General features: G+C 42.9%; 1 protein-coding gene across 4 annotated transcripts in view; it reads right to left on the bottom strand.

The window, feature by feature from the left end:
• The window catches only part of LOC139411252 (actin filament-associated protein 1-like 2), a 96,056-nt gene that overhangs the window by 41,988 nt on the left and 34,251 nt on the right, over window positions 1-19,817 (bottom strand). For 3 of the 4 annotated variants that reach the window (XR_011634586.1, XM_071157297.1, XM_071157298.1), the window contains 3 exons: window positions 6,820-6,948; window positions 2,791-2,874; window positions 2,624-2,706 (listed from right to left, as the gene is read on the bottom strand). Coding sequence is in view for 3 of the 4 variants with exons in the window: in XM_071157297.1 (XP_071013398.1) it covers window positions 2,624-2,706; window positions 2,791-2,874; window positions 6,820-6,948 (296 nt within the window). In the remaining variant the exon portion in view is untranslated. Of the gene's footprint in view, window positions 1-2,623; window positions 2,707-2,790; window positions 2,875-6,819; window positions 6,949-17,217; window positions 17,330-19,817 lie in introns of those variants that run through there. The other variant, XM_071157299.1, reaches the window with a different exon arrangement.

Genomic DNA, 19,817 nt, shown 5'->3' with positions numbered 1-19,817 from the left:
GGATCTCAGCTCAGAAAGGATGTCTTCGACAGACTGCGAGTTTGGCATTTGTTGGGCCTCGGGGGGGTCCTCTTGCGCCTGGCTAATGGCGCTAGCTTTTTCCGAAGCTAGCTGTTTCTTGGAGGCTTTTTCCGCCGCTAATGCTTGAGTCCGGGTAAAAAATGTTACCTGCAATGTCGCCTTTTGTAGCCGTCATGACATTTTGACTAAAGCTAAAGGAGTTTCAACTTGAAGTGGAGGTAAGATTAAGAATTGGAAACTACTTGTGTGGAGCTCTTAGTTTATGCGGCCATCTCGTTCAAGGGTCACACGATCCCCTTTATTTTTTTTAAAGTTATTTTTTAAATAATTATTTTTAAATTGTATTTTTTCTTACCCCTTTTTCTCCGCAATTTCGTTGTATCCAATTTGGTAGTTACAGTCTTGTCTCATCGCTGCAACTCCCGTACGGACTCGGGAGAGGCGAAGGTCGAGAGCCGTGCGTCCTCCGAAAAAACCCAACCAAGCCGCACTGCTTCTTGACAATGCCCACTTAACACGGAAGCCTGCCGCACCAATGTGTCGGAGGAAACACCATACACCTGGTGACTGTGTCAGCGTGCACTGTGTCAGGCCTGCCACAGGAGTCGCTAGTGCGCGATGGGACAAGGGTATCCTTGCCGGCCAAACCCTCCCCTATCCCAGACAATGCTGGGACAATTGTGCGCTAACCATTGAGTCTCCCGGTCGCGGCCGGCTGCGACAGAGCCTGGACTCGAACCCAGAATCTCTAGTGGCATAGCTAGCACTGCGATGCTGTGCCTTAGACCACTGCGCCACTCGGGGACACACCTTTTCATTATAACGTTGGAGGAAATATGTTCCTATATTATATTCCTATTCTTTTTTTTTAGGGGGTACATCAGTTTTAATATTGCAGGTAGAATGTAGCTTCCATCAATGTAATTGTCTGCATCACTTCCAATCCCACATATATTTTTTTGCAAATACGTTCCTATAGTGTTTGAGGAACTTGTTTGCTGGCCTCATAAATGCTAGCTAATATTTTGCTACGGAAGTGAAAGAGAGTCTTAAGTGGATTTGCGAGAGAATTATGGGCAGAGTTTGATGGTAAACACAGCAGCCTCCTATGGGTTCTTCAAAAGTGCTCTTTCTCTTGGGGTTCTGGTCTGACTTCCTGCCTGTGTGTGTGCATGAGTGTGTCTGTGTTTGTTGTGTGTGTGTGCGTGCGTGCGTGCGTCCACAGAACGGAAGGCTACCGCTGAGCTCATCGTCTCCGGGGGGTTCTGACTCAGACCGTCGGACTTCCTCCTCTCTTCTTCTGTGTGGGTATTCTATCACTCCATCTCGTAGACAAATGTAATTGCGACATGAACATCCACTTCCTCTACTCTGGCTCCATCTCCACCAATGGCATCATTGATGAAGAGGAGATGGCCTCTCGCATAAACAGAGCATTTCCTCTTTCGCTGATACTACCCCTGGTTCCCTCAACCGTTCATTCCCACTTTGATCCTCAGCATAAACCCTGATTATGAATCCCCATGCTGGGATTCTCTGTGAACCTGTCAATAGGCCGGAGGAGGCTGTAGGAACAGAGTTCCATACAGCAGAGGAGAAGGGAGGCTCAGTTTACAGTGTCTGAGCTGATTATCTCTGGAGTAGGCTACACCCTTTTTGTTGTCTATTTTGGGTCGCTCCCCCTGCCAACTTGAAAAAGCCCCCGTTCGAGGCAGTAGCGTGCCCTCTGACCTTTTGTACTCCTCAACCCTCGACGAGACATGCCTGGACCTCACCAAACCTCAGCAGGGCCAGGGACTCTCTCATTAGCAGCCCACATCACAGACTGCCACCCCCTTCCTCCCCCTCGTTCCCCTCATGCCCCTCAGCTACTAATGCTGCATGGCCTAGCACTTTCCCTTGTCATTATGTTCACTTGCTCTAGCAAAGGCCCTGTAAAGAAATGCTGTCACTGGATCTTTACCTCCCTGCTGCAACTTTCTCTCCCAGTCATCTGAAGAGGAGCACAGGACCCAGAGTATCTTCGTCCCACCTGAATTTACTCCCAACATTCAAAAATGTCTGCCGCGTCACATAATCAAAACGGTTAACTAGTGCTGCAGATATTTTTTTGTGACACAATAACAGTTCTCTGAATTTAGAAAGCAACCTATTCTTACAATGTCACACAGGCATGTGTTTCCCTTTTAGTTGAAATATTTTATAAAGCAGGCCAAATGAGTCCTGTGAATGTTCGTCTCACATTCTTGTGTGATAAAAGCACACTAAATTGTACCTGAGGCAGCTAATTACAACATCTCAGGACTCCAACAACAAGACACCCCTTTTCACATATCTGTGCCAACACAGTTGAGCAGCCCTATCTTAAATGGCCAAATGTCCAGTTGATTTCAAATGCAATGGGAAAAAATATCACAAAACCAAAGATACACATCATCAACTATAATGTATCACATATACCCAAAATATCCTGGCAACTGTGTAGCTCTGGCCAAGCTCATTAGTGCACGTTTTTGTTTTGAATCCAGTCACTAAACAAATTGGTGAATCATTTTGTCTATGGAGTTCAATACAGGGAGTTAGTGGAGGAATGTGCACTTACCCCTTTCCGTAGCCATTCGGTAGAGGCAGAGGACAAGGTCTCCTCGGCTGAGTCCGGGTCTGGTCCTGACTGGAACAGACCAACTGGGGGTAAAGGTCACAGCCAGGTCACAGGTTAAATGTCAGATATCACATGCACATACTGAGGAGAGAAATGCATTCATGTACCTGTGCCTGACAGCTGGGTTTCCCTGAGATCATTGCTTGGGGACCCTGATGGACAGCTCATGATCATATACTCAGCATCCTCAACTGGAACACAGGAATACAGACACACAAAATATCTCAATGGATGGGTTATCAGATCTAAGTCCTACTTCTGGTCAGATGTTTCCAAAATATGTCAGTATCCAGAATTCCAGCTATTCAAGACTCTATTTGACAGTTTGTTCATAGTTTTTGGGCCATACTGAACAAATGTATGGTGCATCGATTCCTCCTTATTAACCTTGTGTAGCACCATGTGATAAATCATCCACATATTTTTATTCTTCAGGCAAACATGGGCCTGTCTCTTAAAATGATAAAACAGACATATGTTGCATCCCAAACAGCACCCTATTTGCTTTATAGTGCACTATTTTTGACCAGAGCCCTATGTGCCCTATATAGTCCCTATGTGCAGGGGGCCAAAAGTAGTGCACCATAAAGGGAATAGGGTGCCATTTGGGATGCAGGCATGGTCCATGGAGTTTAGATGACTGTACTCAGGCAGATTCATCTCCTGGCCAGAGATGAGAGGCTAGGTCCCAGACACACTTCCCATGATTCTGCATGGGAGCTGGAAAAGACTTGGAGCGTCAGGAATCCTGCTGGTCGCGCTACAAGAAGCGTGCTCTGTCATCCATGGCCCAGATTTCCTTCCACACCGACACAGTGGCCAGCAGGTTAACAGAGACACAGCAGTACTTTACAAGGACAGCGGAATCTCCTATTAAATTAAGCAGATATCTGAACTATGTTGTCATTACAGCCACTTCCAGATACAACAGTGTGTTTATTGAATGGTCAGATGCATGATGATTGCATTCTAATTAGCATCAGTGTAGGTAAAGGTAGCAAGAGTGGCAACAACAGTAGAATAGTAGTTAGTATTGTTTTGTTAAAAGGGTGGTTAACTAACATTTGCGGTTGGGCAACACAGAGAGATTGGCTACTCCTGGATTCAACCATGGAACACCCCCCTATCCACATCGATGGAACAGTAGTGGAGAGGGTAGTAAGTTTTAAGTTCCTCGGCGTACACATCACAGACAAACTGAATTGGTCCACCCACACAGACAGCATCATGAAGAAGGCGCAGCAGCGCCTCTTCAACCTCAGGAGGCTGAAGAAATTCGGCCTGTCACCAAAAGCACTCTCAAACTTCTACAGATGCACAATCGAGAGCATCCTGTCGGGCTGTATCACCGCCTGGTACGGCAACTGCTCCGCCCACAACCGTAAGGCTCTCTAGAGGGTAGTGAGGTCAGCACAACGCATCACTGGGGGCAAACTACCTGCCCTCCAGGACACCTACACCACCCGATGTCACAGGAAGGCCATAAAGATCATCAAGGACAACAACCACCCGAGCCACTGCCTGTTCACCCCGCTATCATCCAGAAGGCGAGGTCAGTACAGGTGCATCAAAGCTGGGACCGAGAGACTGAAAAACAGCTTCTATCTCAAGGCCATCAGACTGTTAAACAGCCACCACTAACATTGAGTGGCTGCTGCCAACACACTGACTCAACTCCAGCCACTTTAATAATGGGAATGGATGGGAATTGATGTAAAATATATCACTAGCCACTTTAAACAATGCTACTTAATATAATGTTTACATACCCCACATTATTTATCTCATATGTATACGTATATACTGTACTCTATATCATCTACTGCATCTTTATGTAATACATGTATCACTAGCCACTTTAAACTATGCCACTATGTCCCTGCTGAAGAAAAGCAGGCCCAAACCATGATGCTGCCACCACCATGTTTGACAGTGGGGATGGTGTGTTCAGCTGTGTTGCTTTTACGCCAAACATAATGTTTTGCATTGTTGCCAAAAAGTTCAATTTTGGTTTCATCTGACCAGAGCACCTTCTTCCACATGTTTGGTGTGTCTCCCAGGTGGCTTGTGGCAAACTTTAAACGACACTTTTTATGGATATCTTTAAGAAATGGCTTTCTTCTTGCCACTCTTCCATAAAGGCCAGATTTGTGCAATATACGACTGATTGTTGTCCTATGGACAGAGTCTCCCCCCTCAGCTGTAGATCTCTGCAGTTCATCCAGAGTGATCATGGGCCTCTTGGCTGCATCTCTGATCAGTCTTCTCCTTTAGTTCACTCAGGCCGTTTACCATTGCAGATTTAAAGGGGTGGCTCTCCCATAGACACCAATGTGATAGCAGCTGCATCTGGTCTACTTACACTAAACACAAATATAAATGCAACATGTAAAGTGTTAGTCTCATGTTACATGAGATGAAATCAAAGATCCCAGAAATTGTCCATATGCACAAAAAGCTTATTTCTCTCAAATGTTGTGCTCACATTTGTTTCTATCCCTGTTAGTGAGCATTTCTCCTTTGCCAAGACAATCGCTCCACCTGACAGGTGTGGCATATCAAGAATCTGATTAAACAGCATGATCATTACACAGTTGCACCTTGTGCTAGGGACAATAAAAAAACTCTATAAAATGTGTAGTTTTGTCACACAACACAATAGCACGAATGTCTCAACTGTAAAATCTTTGAAGTTGTTGCATGTTGTATTTATATTGTTGTTCAGGGAAAGGGAGATATCTAGTCAGATTTACAACTGAATGCATTAAACTGAAATGTCTTCCACATTTAACCCAACCCCTCTGAATCAGAGAGGTACGGAGGGCTGCCTTAATTGACATCCACGTCTTCAGCACCCAGGGAAAAGGACAGCAGGGGTTTAGTCTAGATTACATTTCTAAAATGTAGGCACATGTTTAGTAGGACACAACTTTGCCATTGTTATCATGTCATCAAATTTACCTAAGACAGATGGCAATGTTGTCATTTGCTAGAAAAGTTTGTCAAAAATAGCTAGCAATGCTAACATTAGGTAGCTAAAATCCAGTGGTCTTCCGTCAATCTTAGCTAGCTAGCTAACATTACACAGCATCTAAAGTCAATCTGGCAACAACAAAATGATGACAAAAGGTTTTCCTACACTCTTAGAAAAGAAAGCTCCATCTAGATCCTAAAATGGTTCATTGGCTGTCCCCATAGGAGAACCCTTTCCACAGAGGGGTCTACATGGAACCCAAAAGGGTTCTACCTGGAACCAAAAATGGTTCTCCTATGGGGACAGTCGGAGAACCCTTTTGGAACCCTTTTTTAAAGAGCGTACTAATTATTTGCCTCATTTTTAAATGTAATTGTACTTTCAAACCACTGTTAATGCACTTTTGATTAAATCAGCACTCCTTCAAAATGCATTGAATAGAATGCTTGATCAATCGGACTTGCTCCTCGGATAAGGGTTTGCTTGTTCTTGAGAATAGCCATAGCTATTAGTCAGTACATCATTCATATAGTCAGCTTGCTAGCTAGATAGTTGGCTGTGCTAGAAATTATATAATCATGCCAGCTAATTGTTTCAATGCACCTTCCAAATGTGAAATTATAAGACAAAAGGACACTTATATTGAAAAGGCTGTTCCTTTATGTCCTCTTTATTTTGAAGGTTGCTAGCTAGCTAGCTAATCTCGTTCCCAGAGACTTCCGCCCAAATACGTTGTGCGCAATAGCCTGTGGACGAGGTTACTAGCTAACAAACCTTTTGCGAGGGAACGCAAAACATTTTGTGCAGGAACGCAAAGCATTTTACGAGGGAATGCAAAGCATTTCACGAGGGAACGCTAAATAACGAGCTATTTTTTGTTGTGTCCCTTCAGGTGTTCTGTAGTAATGGCTGCCAAAGGTCACCAAGTAGTCTCTGGGGTGTGAAGACATATGTAATAAAGACATCTTCTGTCTTTTTTAGTTAATTTGGAAGATATTTTTCACTTGAAAATGTGGAGTAGGTTGTGTAGATCTACAGGAAAAGAAATCTAATTGAATCTCCTTTTAAACTTTATTTTAAGGCTCCAAAATGTGAAGACTGTGCAAGGGGTGTGTGTAAGCTCACTAGGTACTGTAAATAAGTAACAACAACAGTGTCCTACCAGGGGTGTCTTGCAGCTTGGACAGCAGCTCTGAGATAGACTTCTTTTGGGCCTGAGCGATGTAGCTGAGGTTCTCACTGTCCAGCACCACCAGGAAGGAGTGCAGATCTGTGATCAGACGGTTCAGCACTGCGGACACAATAAGGGTGTATTCATTAGTGCACAGGAAAACGTTTTGCAATGAAAATGATTGTTTATTGTTGGACAAGTTCATGTTAGTCCCTCCCCATTTCGTCTGTTTGCTTCCATTTGGTTCCTAGTTTTTACACCCCAGACGTCAACAATGGCTCAATCCCAATACTCCCCCTTAGCCCTCCCCCTCTGGTTTGTGGGCCGCATCGAGTCGGAGTGGAGTTCCAATTCAACTTTGATCGAGGAGTAGTGCCATTTCAGCCCTCTAGTTGGCCCTCCAAACCAAGCAAATCAAGATGCAGACTTCCTATCGAGTGGTTATCAAAACACCCATGAAGCTCTACGACCTAAGATTCTATAGTTTCTTCAGGAAGATGGCTGACAAAAAAATTAGGATGGAAAAAAATGTAAGTAAGTATAAATTCATAACGAATCATGTACAAAAAATAATACAGTTAAGAGGAATATGTTAGTTAATGTAAAGACAAATGATTCTCCATATTGTTTGGTAATAAAGTTAATTTACGAAAATAGCTATTTAACAAGCAAGCTAACTAGCTAACGTTTGCCAACTAGCTACCGGTATACATTTATCTTTAAACAGTTGAAGTTGGAAGTTTACATAAACCATAGCCAAATACATTTAAACTCAGTTTTTCACAATTCCTGACGTTTAATCCTATTAAAGATTCCCGGTCTTAGGTCAGTTAGGATCACCACTTTATTTTAAGAATATGAAATGTCAGAATAATAGTAGAGAAAGTGATTTATTTCAGCTTTAATTTCTTTCATCACATTCCCAGTGGGTTAAAAGTTTACATACACTCAATTAGCATTTGGTAGCACTGCCTTTAAATGTTTTAACTTGGGTCAAAAGTTTCGGGTAGCCTTCCACAAGCTTCTCACAATAAGTTGGGGGAATTTTGGCCCATTCCTCCTGACACAGCTGGTGTAACTGAGTCATGTATATTTTTAGTTGTTTTCAGGATTTTGCTAATTCTCTCTCGACCCCAGTTTCATATCAGGGGACTCCACATGGGGTTGCGATCCCTGTTTGGGAACCACTGCCCCAGGGCCCACTTAAGATGTAACCGGGCCCTTGCCTTCAGAAGGTCCAAGCCATTAATGGCGCAATCCCAATACCTGCTACTTAGCCCTCCCCCTTGTTTTTGAGTGTCCCTCGGTGGGGGAGTGGCAATCGAAAACGGAGCAACTAGTGGTGGAGAAATAAGGTCAGTATTCATATAGTGTCTCAGTATTCATAAGGGCGCGGCCTCAGCTTCATTTAAAAGCGCATGCGTTGATTTTTTTATTTGTACTTGTACGCTGATTTGTCCTACATGGTTTGCATTCACCGGGTAGCTGTTAAAAGTACTAAAGTCACCGGTGCATTATGTCAGCGTTTGAAGTCGGCCTGGTTATGCCTTGTAGCCTGTATTTAGAGGCTCTAATACGTCTTTATATTTCTTAAAGTTGTCTCAAGATGTTAATGGTTTCTATTTATAAGCAATTATCCTTTCATGTAGTTGATTTATCTTATGACAATTTTGTTGTGGTGATACACATTTTCTTTGACATATAACTTGCATTTGTTTGTTTAGGAATTTCGTCAGAACCCTTTTGTAATATTATTTATGCATGTTTATCACAATGTCTAAAAATTCATTGCTTGAATATTAATTGCTTATTGGTTTAAATATAATTTACTGGCCTTTTTGTCCCTTTTAGGAACCATGGCTGGAATTTTTTTTGAAAATAAAACAATGGTTCCTCTAAAACTCCTAGCTCCTGAAAGGGATTGTGTGGCTCTATTTCAACTGCAAATCTATTTTAAATGGCCCTTCGAGACAGATAGAGCGAGCAATCACAGAGTACCTATGGAGATCAGGAGTTCGGACCCCAATGATGTCCTCCAAAGTACCATGGACATGGCTGGACAGGTACACCAGTACGCCAAGATGACCCCATTCCTCCTGGAAGCTTGTCTCACCTAGCACATAGGGGACTCCAAAAGCAGGTGGTGCCTCTTAAGAGGCATATGCACCCCCTGGCTCTATGGGATAGGAAGTCAGCGTCTAACAGCATCCCATACTGAATGAAGTCGCACTACAAAGAGTAAAAATTCAATTGTGACAAGGACTTAAACTTCACAGAGCACGCCTCAGTCACAGGACAGTAGACATTACTCCACTTGCAGTCGTGCCTCCCTGAAAGACCAACAAACTAGTATTCTGGAGGAGAAACAAAATAGGGATAAAGTTGAGGAAATTAAAAGACACATGGAGGAGGAAAATTGCATGCACAATGCCTTCAGATTGATGCTTACGCCAAAGCAGCTCAAATACTATAGGAGACAGCAACAAGGGAAAGGAAAATGATTGCTAGGAAACTAAAACTTGAGAGGTGAATCCGCCAAGCAGAACTTGACCTCTCGTCACCTGAGCTTGTGTGCAGCTTCATTCAACAGAACCTCTTGGAGGATGAAGTAGCCTCTGCTCCTAGACTGTCAACATGTCAATCTAGCTATCTGGCTAGCCCTCACTACCCCCCCCCCCCCCCCCCCCCGAGCTCCTGCTCAAGATGCTACACTAACTCATCCGCAAACTCTGCTAGCCGCTAACCATGCTACGCTAGCTCCTCAACCTATGCTAGCTCTATCTGACAATCTCTGCTAGCTCCTGGCAATGCTACTCTAGCCCATCTCCAACCTCTGCTAGGCCCTGGTCATGCTACCCCTTCTCCAACTTCTGATAACCCCTGGCAATGCTAGCTCCTCATCCGCTAGACCCAGGTCAAGCCGTGCTAGCTCCCCGTCAACCGCTAGCACCTTGTCAAGCTCCGCTAGCTCCTGAACAAGCCCGCTAGCTCCCCCTCAACCGTTACCCCCTGGTCAAGATGTGCTGGGAAACACCATGGTCCACTTCAAGCTCATCACAAAGATCAGGATCCTGGGACTGAACATCTCCATCTGCAACTGGATCCTGGACTACTAGACGGGCCGCCCTCAGGTGGTGAGGGTAGGCAACAACACTTTTGCCACGCTGACCATCAACATGGGGTCCGCTCATGGGTGTTTGCTTAGCTCCCTCCTGTACTCCTTAGCCGCGCATGACTCCAACACTATCATCAATTTTGCTGACGACATGACGGTGGTAGGATGATGAGGCAGCCTATATGGAGGACGTCCGAGACCTGGCAGTGTGGTGCCAGGACAATAACCTCTCCCTCAAGACAAAGTAGATGATCATGTACTACAGGAAATGGAGAGGCAAGCACACCCCCATCCACATCAATGGGGCTGTAGTAGGGCTGTCTTGGTCGACCGAGAGTCGTCCTGTTCTTTGGGACAATCGATTGGTTAAACTTATTTTTCCATATATAGACAGACACAACTTTTGTGTTTGAATAAAATCAACTACATATGCACTGAGGTTGTCTGATCCTTTAAGCAAACTGTTTGATTCAATATTTAAGACACACAAATGACTCGAGAAAGAGCTTGATAGTCACACTCTGCGAACAAAAATGACAGTGAGTGCCTGTGTGACGGGCACAAACTGTCTCGCACTCCTCTCTACTGCAGCGAAAAGGCACCCCAGCACAGCAAGTGTTAATGGCGCTGTCCGTGCTGAAGCTGCAACATAACTTTAGCCAAGTAGTTTACTTGTTTCTGACTGAAAAGTTCTGTTAACGAAATTACTAATTTGTATAGGAAGAACATTCCCTATTCCCTCAACCCTTGCTATTTTTATGTGAAACATGTAAGCATCACATGTGACCAATAGGGCCTGACCTATAGCCTATCATAATCACATCAATAAATTGTTTATAACAAACTCCGAACACAGTCATGTCGACAGCAAAATGGATGAGGAGGACGTGAAAAAGTAACTTGTAATGTTAGAATGTTTATTGGTTGCTCAGGAGAGAAAGGGGAAGATTGTTGTTAGATTGCAATATTATAATATTTTTCTGACCATTTGGAACAGTGTAAACAACACTAAATAAATAAGTGTACTAAAGAGTCTTTTCTAATGGAAAAATATATAAAATCTTTATTAAGGCAGACTAAGAACACGTTTGCGGTTTGTTTATTGTTTAGGCTAATTATTCAATGCTACCTTTGTTATTTCATTTTAAACCTAAAACGCTTGATTGCATTTCAAAGCATGAATGTATGTGATGGCATGAACAAATTAATGATTGATTGATTGATACAATAACAATAGGATGCACTCTTAGGCCTACAGCTTGATGGTGGTGATACAAGGCTACTATACAAAGCCTACTAATGATAAGGACATGACTTACTTTTATAACGATGACGATAATAAAAATTGTAACAATAACAATAACAATAAGAAGGAGATCAAGAAAAAGTAGGGTATAGGAGTGAGAGCTGTGTGCATATTATGTGACAAACAGGTGCTATTAGATTCCAATATTACTTTTCTGCCTGTTTGGAGCAGTGTGAACAACACTAAACAAATTACAAGTAATGTATCTGTTCTAACAAGAAAACAAGTTGTAACGCCTTTATTACAGCATAGCAAATATTTAAAACAGACAAATCTGTGAAATTGCCTTATCCAATATATTTGCCATTGTATGAGGAATGGTGCTCATGGAATCATTAGGCTTTTAAGCAAACACTCAAACAGGCAACAGAAGCAACATCTGTCTTATTTCTATGGATATATACATTGCATTCGGAAAGTATTCAGACCCCTTGACTTTTTCCACATTTTGTTCGGTTACAGCCTTATTCTAAAATCATAAATCTACACACAATACCCCATAACGACAAAGTGAAAACACGTCTCAGTATTCAGTATTCAGACCCTTTGCTATGAGACTCAAAATTGAGGTCAGGTGCACCGTTTCCATTGATCATCCTTGAGATGTTTCTACAACTTGATTGGAGTCCACCTGTGGTAAATTCAATTGATTGGACATTATTTGGAAAGGCACACACCTGTCTATATAAGATCCCACAGTTGACAGTGCATGTCAGAGCAAAAGCTGAGCCGAGACAGGATTATGTCGAGGCACAGATCTGGGGAAGGGTACCAAAAAATGTCTGCAGCATTGAAGGTCCCCAAGAACACAGTGGCCTTCATTCTTAAATGGAAGACTCTACCAAGAGCCAAACTGAGCAATCGGGGGAGAAGTGCCCGATAGTCACTCTGACAGAGCTCCAGAGTTCCTCTGTGGAGATGGGAGAACCTTCAAGAAGGACAAAAGGTACTGCAGTGTGTTAAACCACTGCGTCAGTTGGGAGCCCAATGTGTATTGTATGTTGACTTTGACATGTTGTGGCTTTCGAGTGCCTTGTTTTCTATTCATACACATATTTCATTAGGGATTATATACACACACTACCGTTCAAAAGTATGGGGTCACTTAGACATTTCCTTGTTGTTGAAGGAAAAGCACATTTTTTTGTCCATTAAAATAACATCAAATTGATCAGAAATACAGTGAGACATTGTTAATGTTGTAAATGACTATTGTAGCTGGAAACGGCTGATTATTTATGGAATATCTACATAGGCATACAGAGGCCCATTATCAGCAACCATCACTCCTGTGTTCCAATGGCACGTTGTTAGCTAATCCTAGTTAATAATTTTAAAAGGCTAATTGATCATTAGAAAACCCTTTTGCAATTATGTTATCACAGCTGAAAACTGTTGTCCTGATTAAAGAAGTAATAAAACTGGCCTTCTTTAGACTACTTGAGTATCTGGAGCATCAGAATTTGTGGGTTCGATAACAGGCTCAAAATGGCCCGAAACAAAGACCTCTCCTGAAACTCGTCAGTCTATTCTTGTTCTGAGCAATGAAGGCTATTCCATGCAAGAAATTGCCAAGAAACTGAAGATCTCATACAACGCTGTGTGCTACTCCCTTCACAGAACAGTGCAAACGGTCTCTAACCAGAATAGAAAGAGGAGTGGGAGGCCCCGGTGCACAACTTAGCAAGAGGACAAGTACGTTAGTGTCCAGTTTGAGAAACAGACGCCTCACAAGTCCTCAACTGGCAGCTTCATTAATTAGTACCTGCAAAACCCCAGTCTCAACGACAATAGTGAAGTTATATGATTACGCCTTCCTACGCACTTATCTACGCCTTTCCTACGCACTTCTCAGACTTACCTTAAGCAGGTGCGTAACGAGCTTTGCAGGTATGGTTCGCTTGCCTGCACTGAATAACTCAACTGATGAAAATCATCCCACTTGCTGGCCAACACATTTTCTTGTGGAGTTTTCAATCAATAGGTTATTCAGTACATTTATCTAAAGCCATCCCTTTGAATTTGGTGTTTCTTTTCATTTGAATGTTCTCGACCGACTCACTAGAATATAGGGAGAGAACGATTCAGAATACTAGGGATCAATTAAAGAAAACCATGTAAATACATGCATATCCGTAAACTTTCCAGCACCAATTGGTAGATTTAAAAAATACTCTGATCTTGCATATTATTTATTGTTAAGAATGTATTGATGAATAATCATTTTTCTTAAACGGTTTGGAGAGCCTTAACAAACTAAATACAATGGGGAATAAAAAATACGGTGGTTTGATTCATCCTGAAAGTTGCCATATTCGCCTCCCAGGTGGCGCAGTGGTCTAGGGCACTGCTACGCAGTGCTAGCTGTGCCACAAGAGACTCTGGGTTTGCGCCCAGGCTCTGTCGCAGCCGGCCGCGACTGGGAGGTCCGTGGGACGACGCACAATTGGCCTAGCGTCGTCCGGGTTCGGGAGGGTTTATCCTTGTCTTGTCGCGCACCAGCGACTCCTGTGGCGGGCCGGGCGCAGTGCACGCTAACCAAGGTCGCCAGGTGCACGGTGTTTCCTCTGACACATTGGTGCGGCTGGCTTCCGGGTTGGATGCGAGCTGTGTTAAGAAGCAGTGCGGCTTGGTTGGGTTGTGTTTCGGAGGACGCATGGCTTTCGACCTTCGTCTCTCCTGAGCCCGTACGGGAGTTGAAGCGATGAGACAAGATAGTAACTACTAATAATTGGATACTACGATATTGGGGAGAAAAAGGGGGTACATTTTAAAAAAATAAAAAAAGTTGCCATTTTCAATTGTTCAATCCCCATTAAATATTGGAAGGTGAGAAAAGTGTACAAAATCTACCCTAATAATCCTCACTAAACATGGAACTGTGATGACAATGTAAAGTTGTCTTTAACCGTGTGCAGGCTCCAGGTTTAAACTGCTATGTATTGCCTGCATTCCATAATGATTCAAATAGGCTACATGTCCCAAAGTATTGCACAACGTGTAATACGTTAGACTAATATGATCCACTATTGCTAGCGATCCTCAGGAACAACTACATGAACGTGACAGAGAAAAGAACGGTGAACTAACAATGTAATTGAATAATGCAAAATCTAAGGAAACTAACACTAAAGTGACAGTTCTATAACTGATAGTTGTTAATATTTAACGATACGTATTGTTAAAAGTAATACAGTGAAAAGTCCGGGCAAATAATTCAAATGTTCAAGAAATCATAAATCAACTTGGTAGTGACTGTCGTATAAGGATCAAATGGTTCAGATTAGCTTGGCAAGGGTTGACAATAACCAGACCCTCTCCCACCCGCAAAGCAGGGGAGGAGGGAACTGCCGGGTTGACAGCTCACAATAAGTTGTAAATTAAGCAGCAGAGGACTCTCTTTACCCTCCAGTATTGGATAAAGGAATGTCCTTTGTCTCCTGAGAGATTTGCCCGCAGAAAACTCTAACATCCAAAAAGTGAATACCGGAACAATATTTCTAGCAAAATGTGGGGAATGGTCAGTGGGGAACTACGGAAAACTAATGTAATATTCGTTTTCGTTTTATGTCATTAAAAACTGTATGGACTAAATACTGTAACTTGAAAAGTATATCCACTTTATCTGTCAAGTTTCCATCCAATACGTTGTGCATATAATAAAAAATGAAATGCGATTTTAAGATGTATAAGATCATCTATCTCCTATAAACTGTGAATAAGTAAGTAGCCATGCCCCGAGTGAGGTCGGACAGCATGTCAGACAGACGGAGCCATCCCCTTTGGCCAGAATGCATAAAAAGCCTTGGTAACGAAATTAAAATTACACCAGAAAAGCGTGGAGCGGTCGCTACACATCTGAAATGGTTGGAACTTTGAACCTCAACACGAGGTGGAGAAAATGAACTCACCTATCAGACCAGGACATCGCCAGTCTGCAGCTGTGCGTGTAAAGTGGTTCAAACTCTGATTATCCACATAGGTGGAGAAAGGAGAGAACTCCCCTCTCAGACAATCACTGGTACGGCTAAGAAGTTCTGCGGAAACCAATGGAGACCGGACAACTAAGGATATTCAAATCAAATCAAACTTTATTTGTCACATGCCGAATACAAGTGTAGACTTTACCGTGAAATGCTTACTTACAAGCCCTTAACCAACAGTGCAATTCAAGAAGAAAATATTTACCAAGTACTAAAATAAAATAAAAAGTAAAAATAAAAGTAACACAATAAGAATAATGAGGCTATGTACAGGGGGCACCGGTACCGAGTTAGTGTGCGAGCATAGTTGAGGTAATCTGTACATGTAGGTGGGGACGAAGTGACTATGCATGGGTAACAAACAAACAGCAAGTAGCAGCAGTGAACAAAAGCGAGGGAGGGGTCAATGTAAATTGTCCGGTGGCGATTTTATGAATTGTTCAGGAGTCTTATATTTTGGGGGTAGAAGCTGTTTTGGTCCTAGTCTTTTGGTCCTAGACTTGGCGCTCCGGTACCAGAGAAAACAGTCTATAACTTGGGTGACTGGAGTCTCTGACAATTTTTTGGGCTTTCCTCTGACACCGCCTGTTATGTAGGTCCTGAATGGCAGGAAGCTTGGCCCCAGTGAAGTACTGGGCCGTTCGCACTACCCTCTGTAGCGCCTTACGGTCAGATGCCGAGCTGTTGCCATACCAGTCGGTGATGCAACCGGTCAGGATGCTCTCGATGGTGCAGCTGTAGAACCTTTTGAGGATCTGGGGACCCATGCCAAATCTTGTCTCCTGAGGAGGAAAAGGTTTTGTCGTGCCCTCTTCACGATTGTCTTGGTATGTTTGGACCATGATAGTTCGTTGGTGATGTGGACACCAAGGAACTCTAAACTCTCGACCCGCTCCACTACAGCCCTGTCGATGTTAATGGCGGCCTGTTTGTGACCTCTTGTGGTCACGAAAAGGCCGCCCTTGTGACCTTTATGGACAATCAGAGCCTTACACGTGAGACCCAACCAAACCCTTTTCCAAGAAGTCTTGGTTTTCGACAGAGATAGACGACCGAAAGCATTTACACGTAAATACAGTCATGATTTCTTACTCCGGGCAGTGGTTCGTGTGCAAAGTAAATGATAACTGTGAGAGTAGTTTCCAAATGTATCAACAATAAGTCTCTTTCTACCCCTCTCTCTTTTGGTAAACAAGCAGTCATGTTAGTCCGCTAGGGACTTTTTCCTCATGTATTAGGTGTGTGTTTGTTCGGTGTTATTATTTAGTTAACTAGTAAATAAATAGTTAAACCAATGTGTAGTACGGAATCATGAGTAAGGCTGGGGTTTTTACAGATCCAAGAAATGTTGACTGTTCAGAATGATAAGGTTATGATTAACATGTTGACAGTTTTATGGACGTTATAAGTAAAGACCTGAGTTTAATTTGGGAAATGGTAAATCTTTAAATAACTTAATCTGTGGTGCCCCAAATCCTGATGAGCTAATTGTTACATGATACCATTAAATTGGGTAACAATCAAACATAGTGGAAACATAACATAAGTACTCAGATTAATGAAAGTAAAGCCACGACAGTAGGTTTAGCTCTATACTATAATTTGTGCATGGCTACAGAAGCCTATAGCTTGGGTCTCCAAATGTTATAAGGTCAGCATTTTATAAACTTCACTGTGGAAAAGGTGATATGTTAATATGCTTCACTTTGCTGTCATATGACTAAAACAATTCATTTATATTTAAATTCCCCTTATCCAAACAACTCTCATTTACCTAGTTCTTATCAATCAATAGAGCTTATCAATTTCTAAATTACAGTGAATTGTGTGGTGGTTTCAGCAGCATCATCTTGGTAAGGCAGGATTTACACATTCAAACACACACCACCAGTCCACGTGAAGGGTTAACAGTTTATTCTTTATCAGGTACTGGCAGTGTTCCTGATATACACAACTCAAACAAACAAAGTAAATATTGTCGTCACCAGTGGAAGGTCCTCCACTCTGGTCTTTGGCTTTCACTCCATGTTGAAATCTTCAGTTCGGTTATACCTCTTTCGCTACCATATGCTCAGTCTCGCCAATAGTCTCTGTCACCTGCTGAGGGTCAAAGGAAAGACAAAGAAAGCAAACCTAGGGCGCGGTTAAGTAGAGGCCCTGAGTGGTTTCACCTGTCTGCAGTTTAGTCTCGAATTACAACTGGAGACAGATGTGGCTGTTCTGCTGCAGTCTGGAAGTTTCCCCTGAGCTGTCCCTGGTCTTGCCTCTGGGGAATACTTCCCATTGCTGTCCGTGGTCCTGGCAGCCAGAAAACACAGAAACCTCGACAGGTTGCTCGAACTTATTCATTGCTTCATCGCATGTAAAATTGGTGGAATTATGAGGGAATCAAGTCAAGGTCCGAATACGGTGGATCTGTAGACACCTCCACTACACCTTCATTTCTTTCATGTCCAGCCCAAACTAATAGCAGGTGAATAGCATGCTATTTTAAATGCTTAAGTTCAAAGTAAGAATACGGGTAGAGAGAAAAGTGCATAAAAAGGGAACTACATTCCATTTATGCATGCTTACCTCGGGTTGAAATCCCCCCTAAGAGACTTACCTAAAAAGATTCACAGCTGTAATCGCTGCCAAAGATGTTTCTAATATGTATTGACTTAGGGGGGAAGAATACTTATCTAATCAAGATATACAGTGCCCTCCTTGATTGTTGGCACAGTGAATATTTTTGGGGACTGATACAATGACTATAAGGTTAATGTGCCATTTGTCTGCTTTAATTTGAAGCTCTTTTCATCCACATCGGGTGAACCGTTTAGAAATGACAGATATTTATCTGTCTAACTTTCTCACTCATAAATATTCACGATACATTCACGACTTATCTGTAATCAAGGTAGCATCCAGATTAATGTTGAAGTGTTTAGAAACACATTATATTCTTATTTACAAAAAAAGTGACTCCAAAACGACACAAATGATTTACCATTCAATTCTATTTGGGCACAAAATAATCTGAAACAACCAAAACAAACAGAAAATGCATCCAACAAGTTTGTAGAGTCACAATCACAAACTTGATGTAATCATTGCGCGCTAGGAATATGGTGTGAAATATAAAACCTTTGACTATTTTAATACACATAAACTCAGCAAAAAAAGAAACGTCCATTTTTCAGGACCCTGTCTTTCAAAGATAATTCGTAAAAATCCAAATAAATTCACAGATCTTCATTGTAAAAGGTTTAAACACTGTTTCCCATGCTTGTTCAATGAACCATAAACAATAAATTAATGAACATGCTTACAGATGGTAGGCAATTAAGGTCACAGTTATGAAAAGTTAGGACACTAAATAGGCCTTTCTATTGACTCTGAAAAACACCAAAAGAAATATGCCCAGTGTCCCTGCTCATCTGCGTGAATGTGCCTTAGCCATGCTGCAAGAAGATGGCCAGGGCAATAAATTGCAATGTCCGTACTGTGAGATGCCTAAGACAGCGCTACAGGGAGATAGGACGGACAGCTGATCGTCCTCGCAGTGGCAGACCACGTGTAACAACACCTGCACAGGATCGGTACATCCGAACATCACACCTGCGGGACAGGTACAGGATGGCAACAACAACTGCCTGAGTTACACCAGGAATGCACAATCCCTCCATCAGTGCTCAAGACTGTCCGCAATAAGCTGAGAGAGGTTGGACTGACGGCTTGTAGGCCTGTTGTAAGGCAGGTCCTCACCAGACATCATCGCCTAAGGGCACAAACCCACCATCGCTGAACCAGACCGGACTGGCAAAAAGTGCTCTTCGCTGACGGGTCACGGTTTTGTCTCACCAGGGGCGATGGTTGGATTTGCGTTTATCGTTGAAGGAATGAGCGTTACACCGAGGCCTGTACTCTGGAGCGGGATCGATTTGGAGGTGGAGGGTCCGTCATGGTGTGTCACAGCACCATCGGACTGAGCTTGTTGTCACTGCAGGCCATCTCAATGCTGTGCGTTACAGGGAAGACATCCTCCTCCCTTATGTGGTACACTTCCTGCAGGCTCATTCTGACACGACCCTCCAGCATGACAATGCCACCAGCCATACTGCTCATTCTGTGTGTGATTTCCTGCAAGAAAGGAATGTCAGTGTTCTGCCATGGCCAGCGAAGAGCCCGGATCTCAATCCCATTGAGCACGTCTGGGACCTGTTGGATCGGAGGTTGAGGGCTAGGGCCATTCCCCCCAGAAATGTCCGGGAACTTGCAGGTTCCTTGGTGGAAGAGTGGGGTAACATCTCACAGCAACTGGCAAATCTGGTGCAGTCCATAAGGAGGAGATGCACTGCAGTACTTAATGCAGCTAGTGGCCACACCAGATACTGACTGTTACTTTTGATTTTGACCCCCCATTTGTTCAGGGACACATTATTCCATTTCTATTAGTCACGTCTGTCAAACTCGTTCAGTTTATGTCTCAGTTGTTGAATCTCATTATGTTCATACAAATATTTACACATGTAAGTTTGCTGAAAATAAATGCAGTTGACAGTGAGAGGACGTTTCTTTTTTTGCTGAGTTTATAAGTGAATTT

The sequence above is a fragment of the Oncorhynchus clarkii genome, chromosome 6, assembly GCF_045791955.1.
Source record: "Oncorhynchus clarkii lewisi isolate Uvic-CL-2024 chromosome 6, UVic_Ocla_1.0, whole genome shotgun sequence".
Taxonomy (NCBI): Eukaryota; Metazoa; Chordata; class Actinopteri; order Salmoniformes; family Salmonidae; genus Oncorhynchus; species Oncorhynchus clarkii.
The sequence above is the reverse complement of the archived record's forward strand: the minus strand, read 5'-3'. Positions and strand labels throughout refer to the sequence as shown.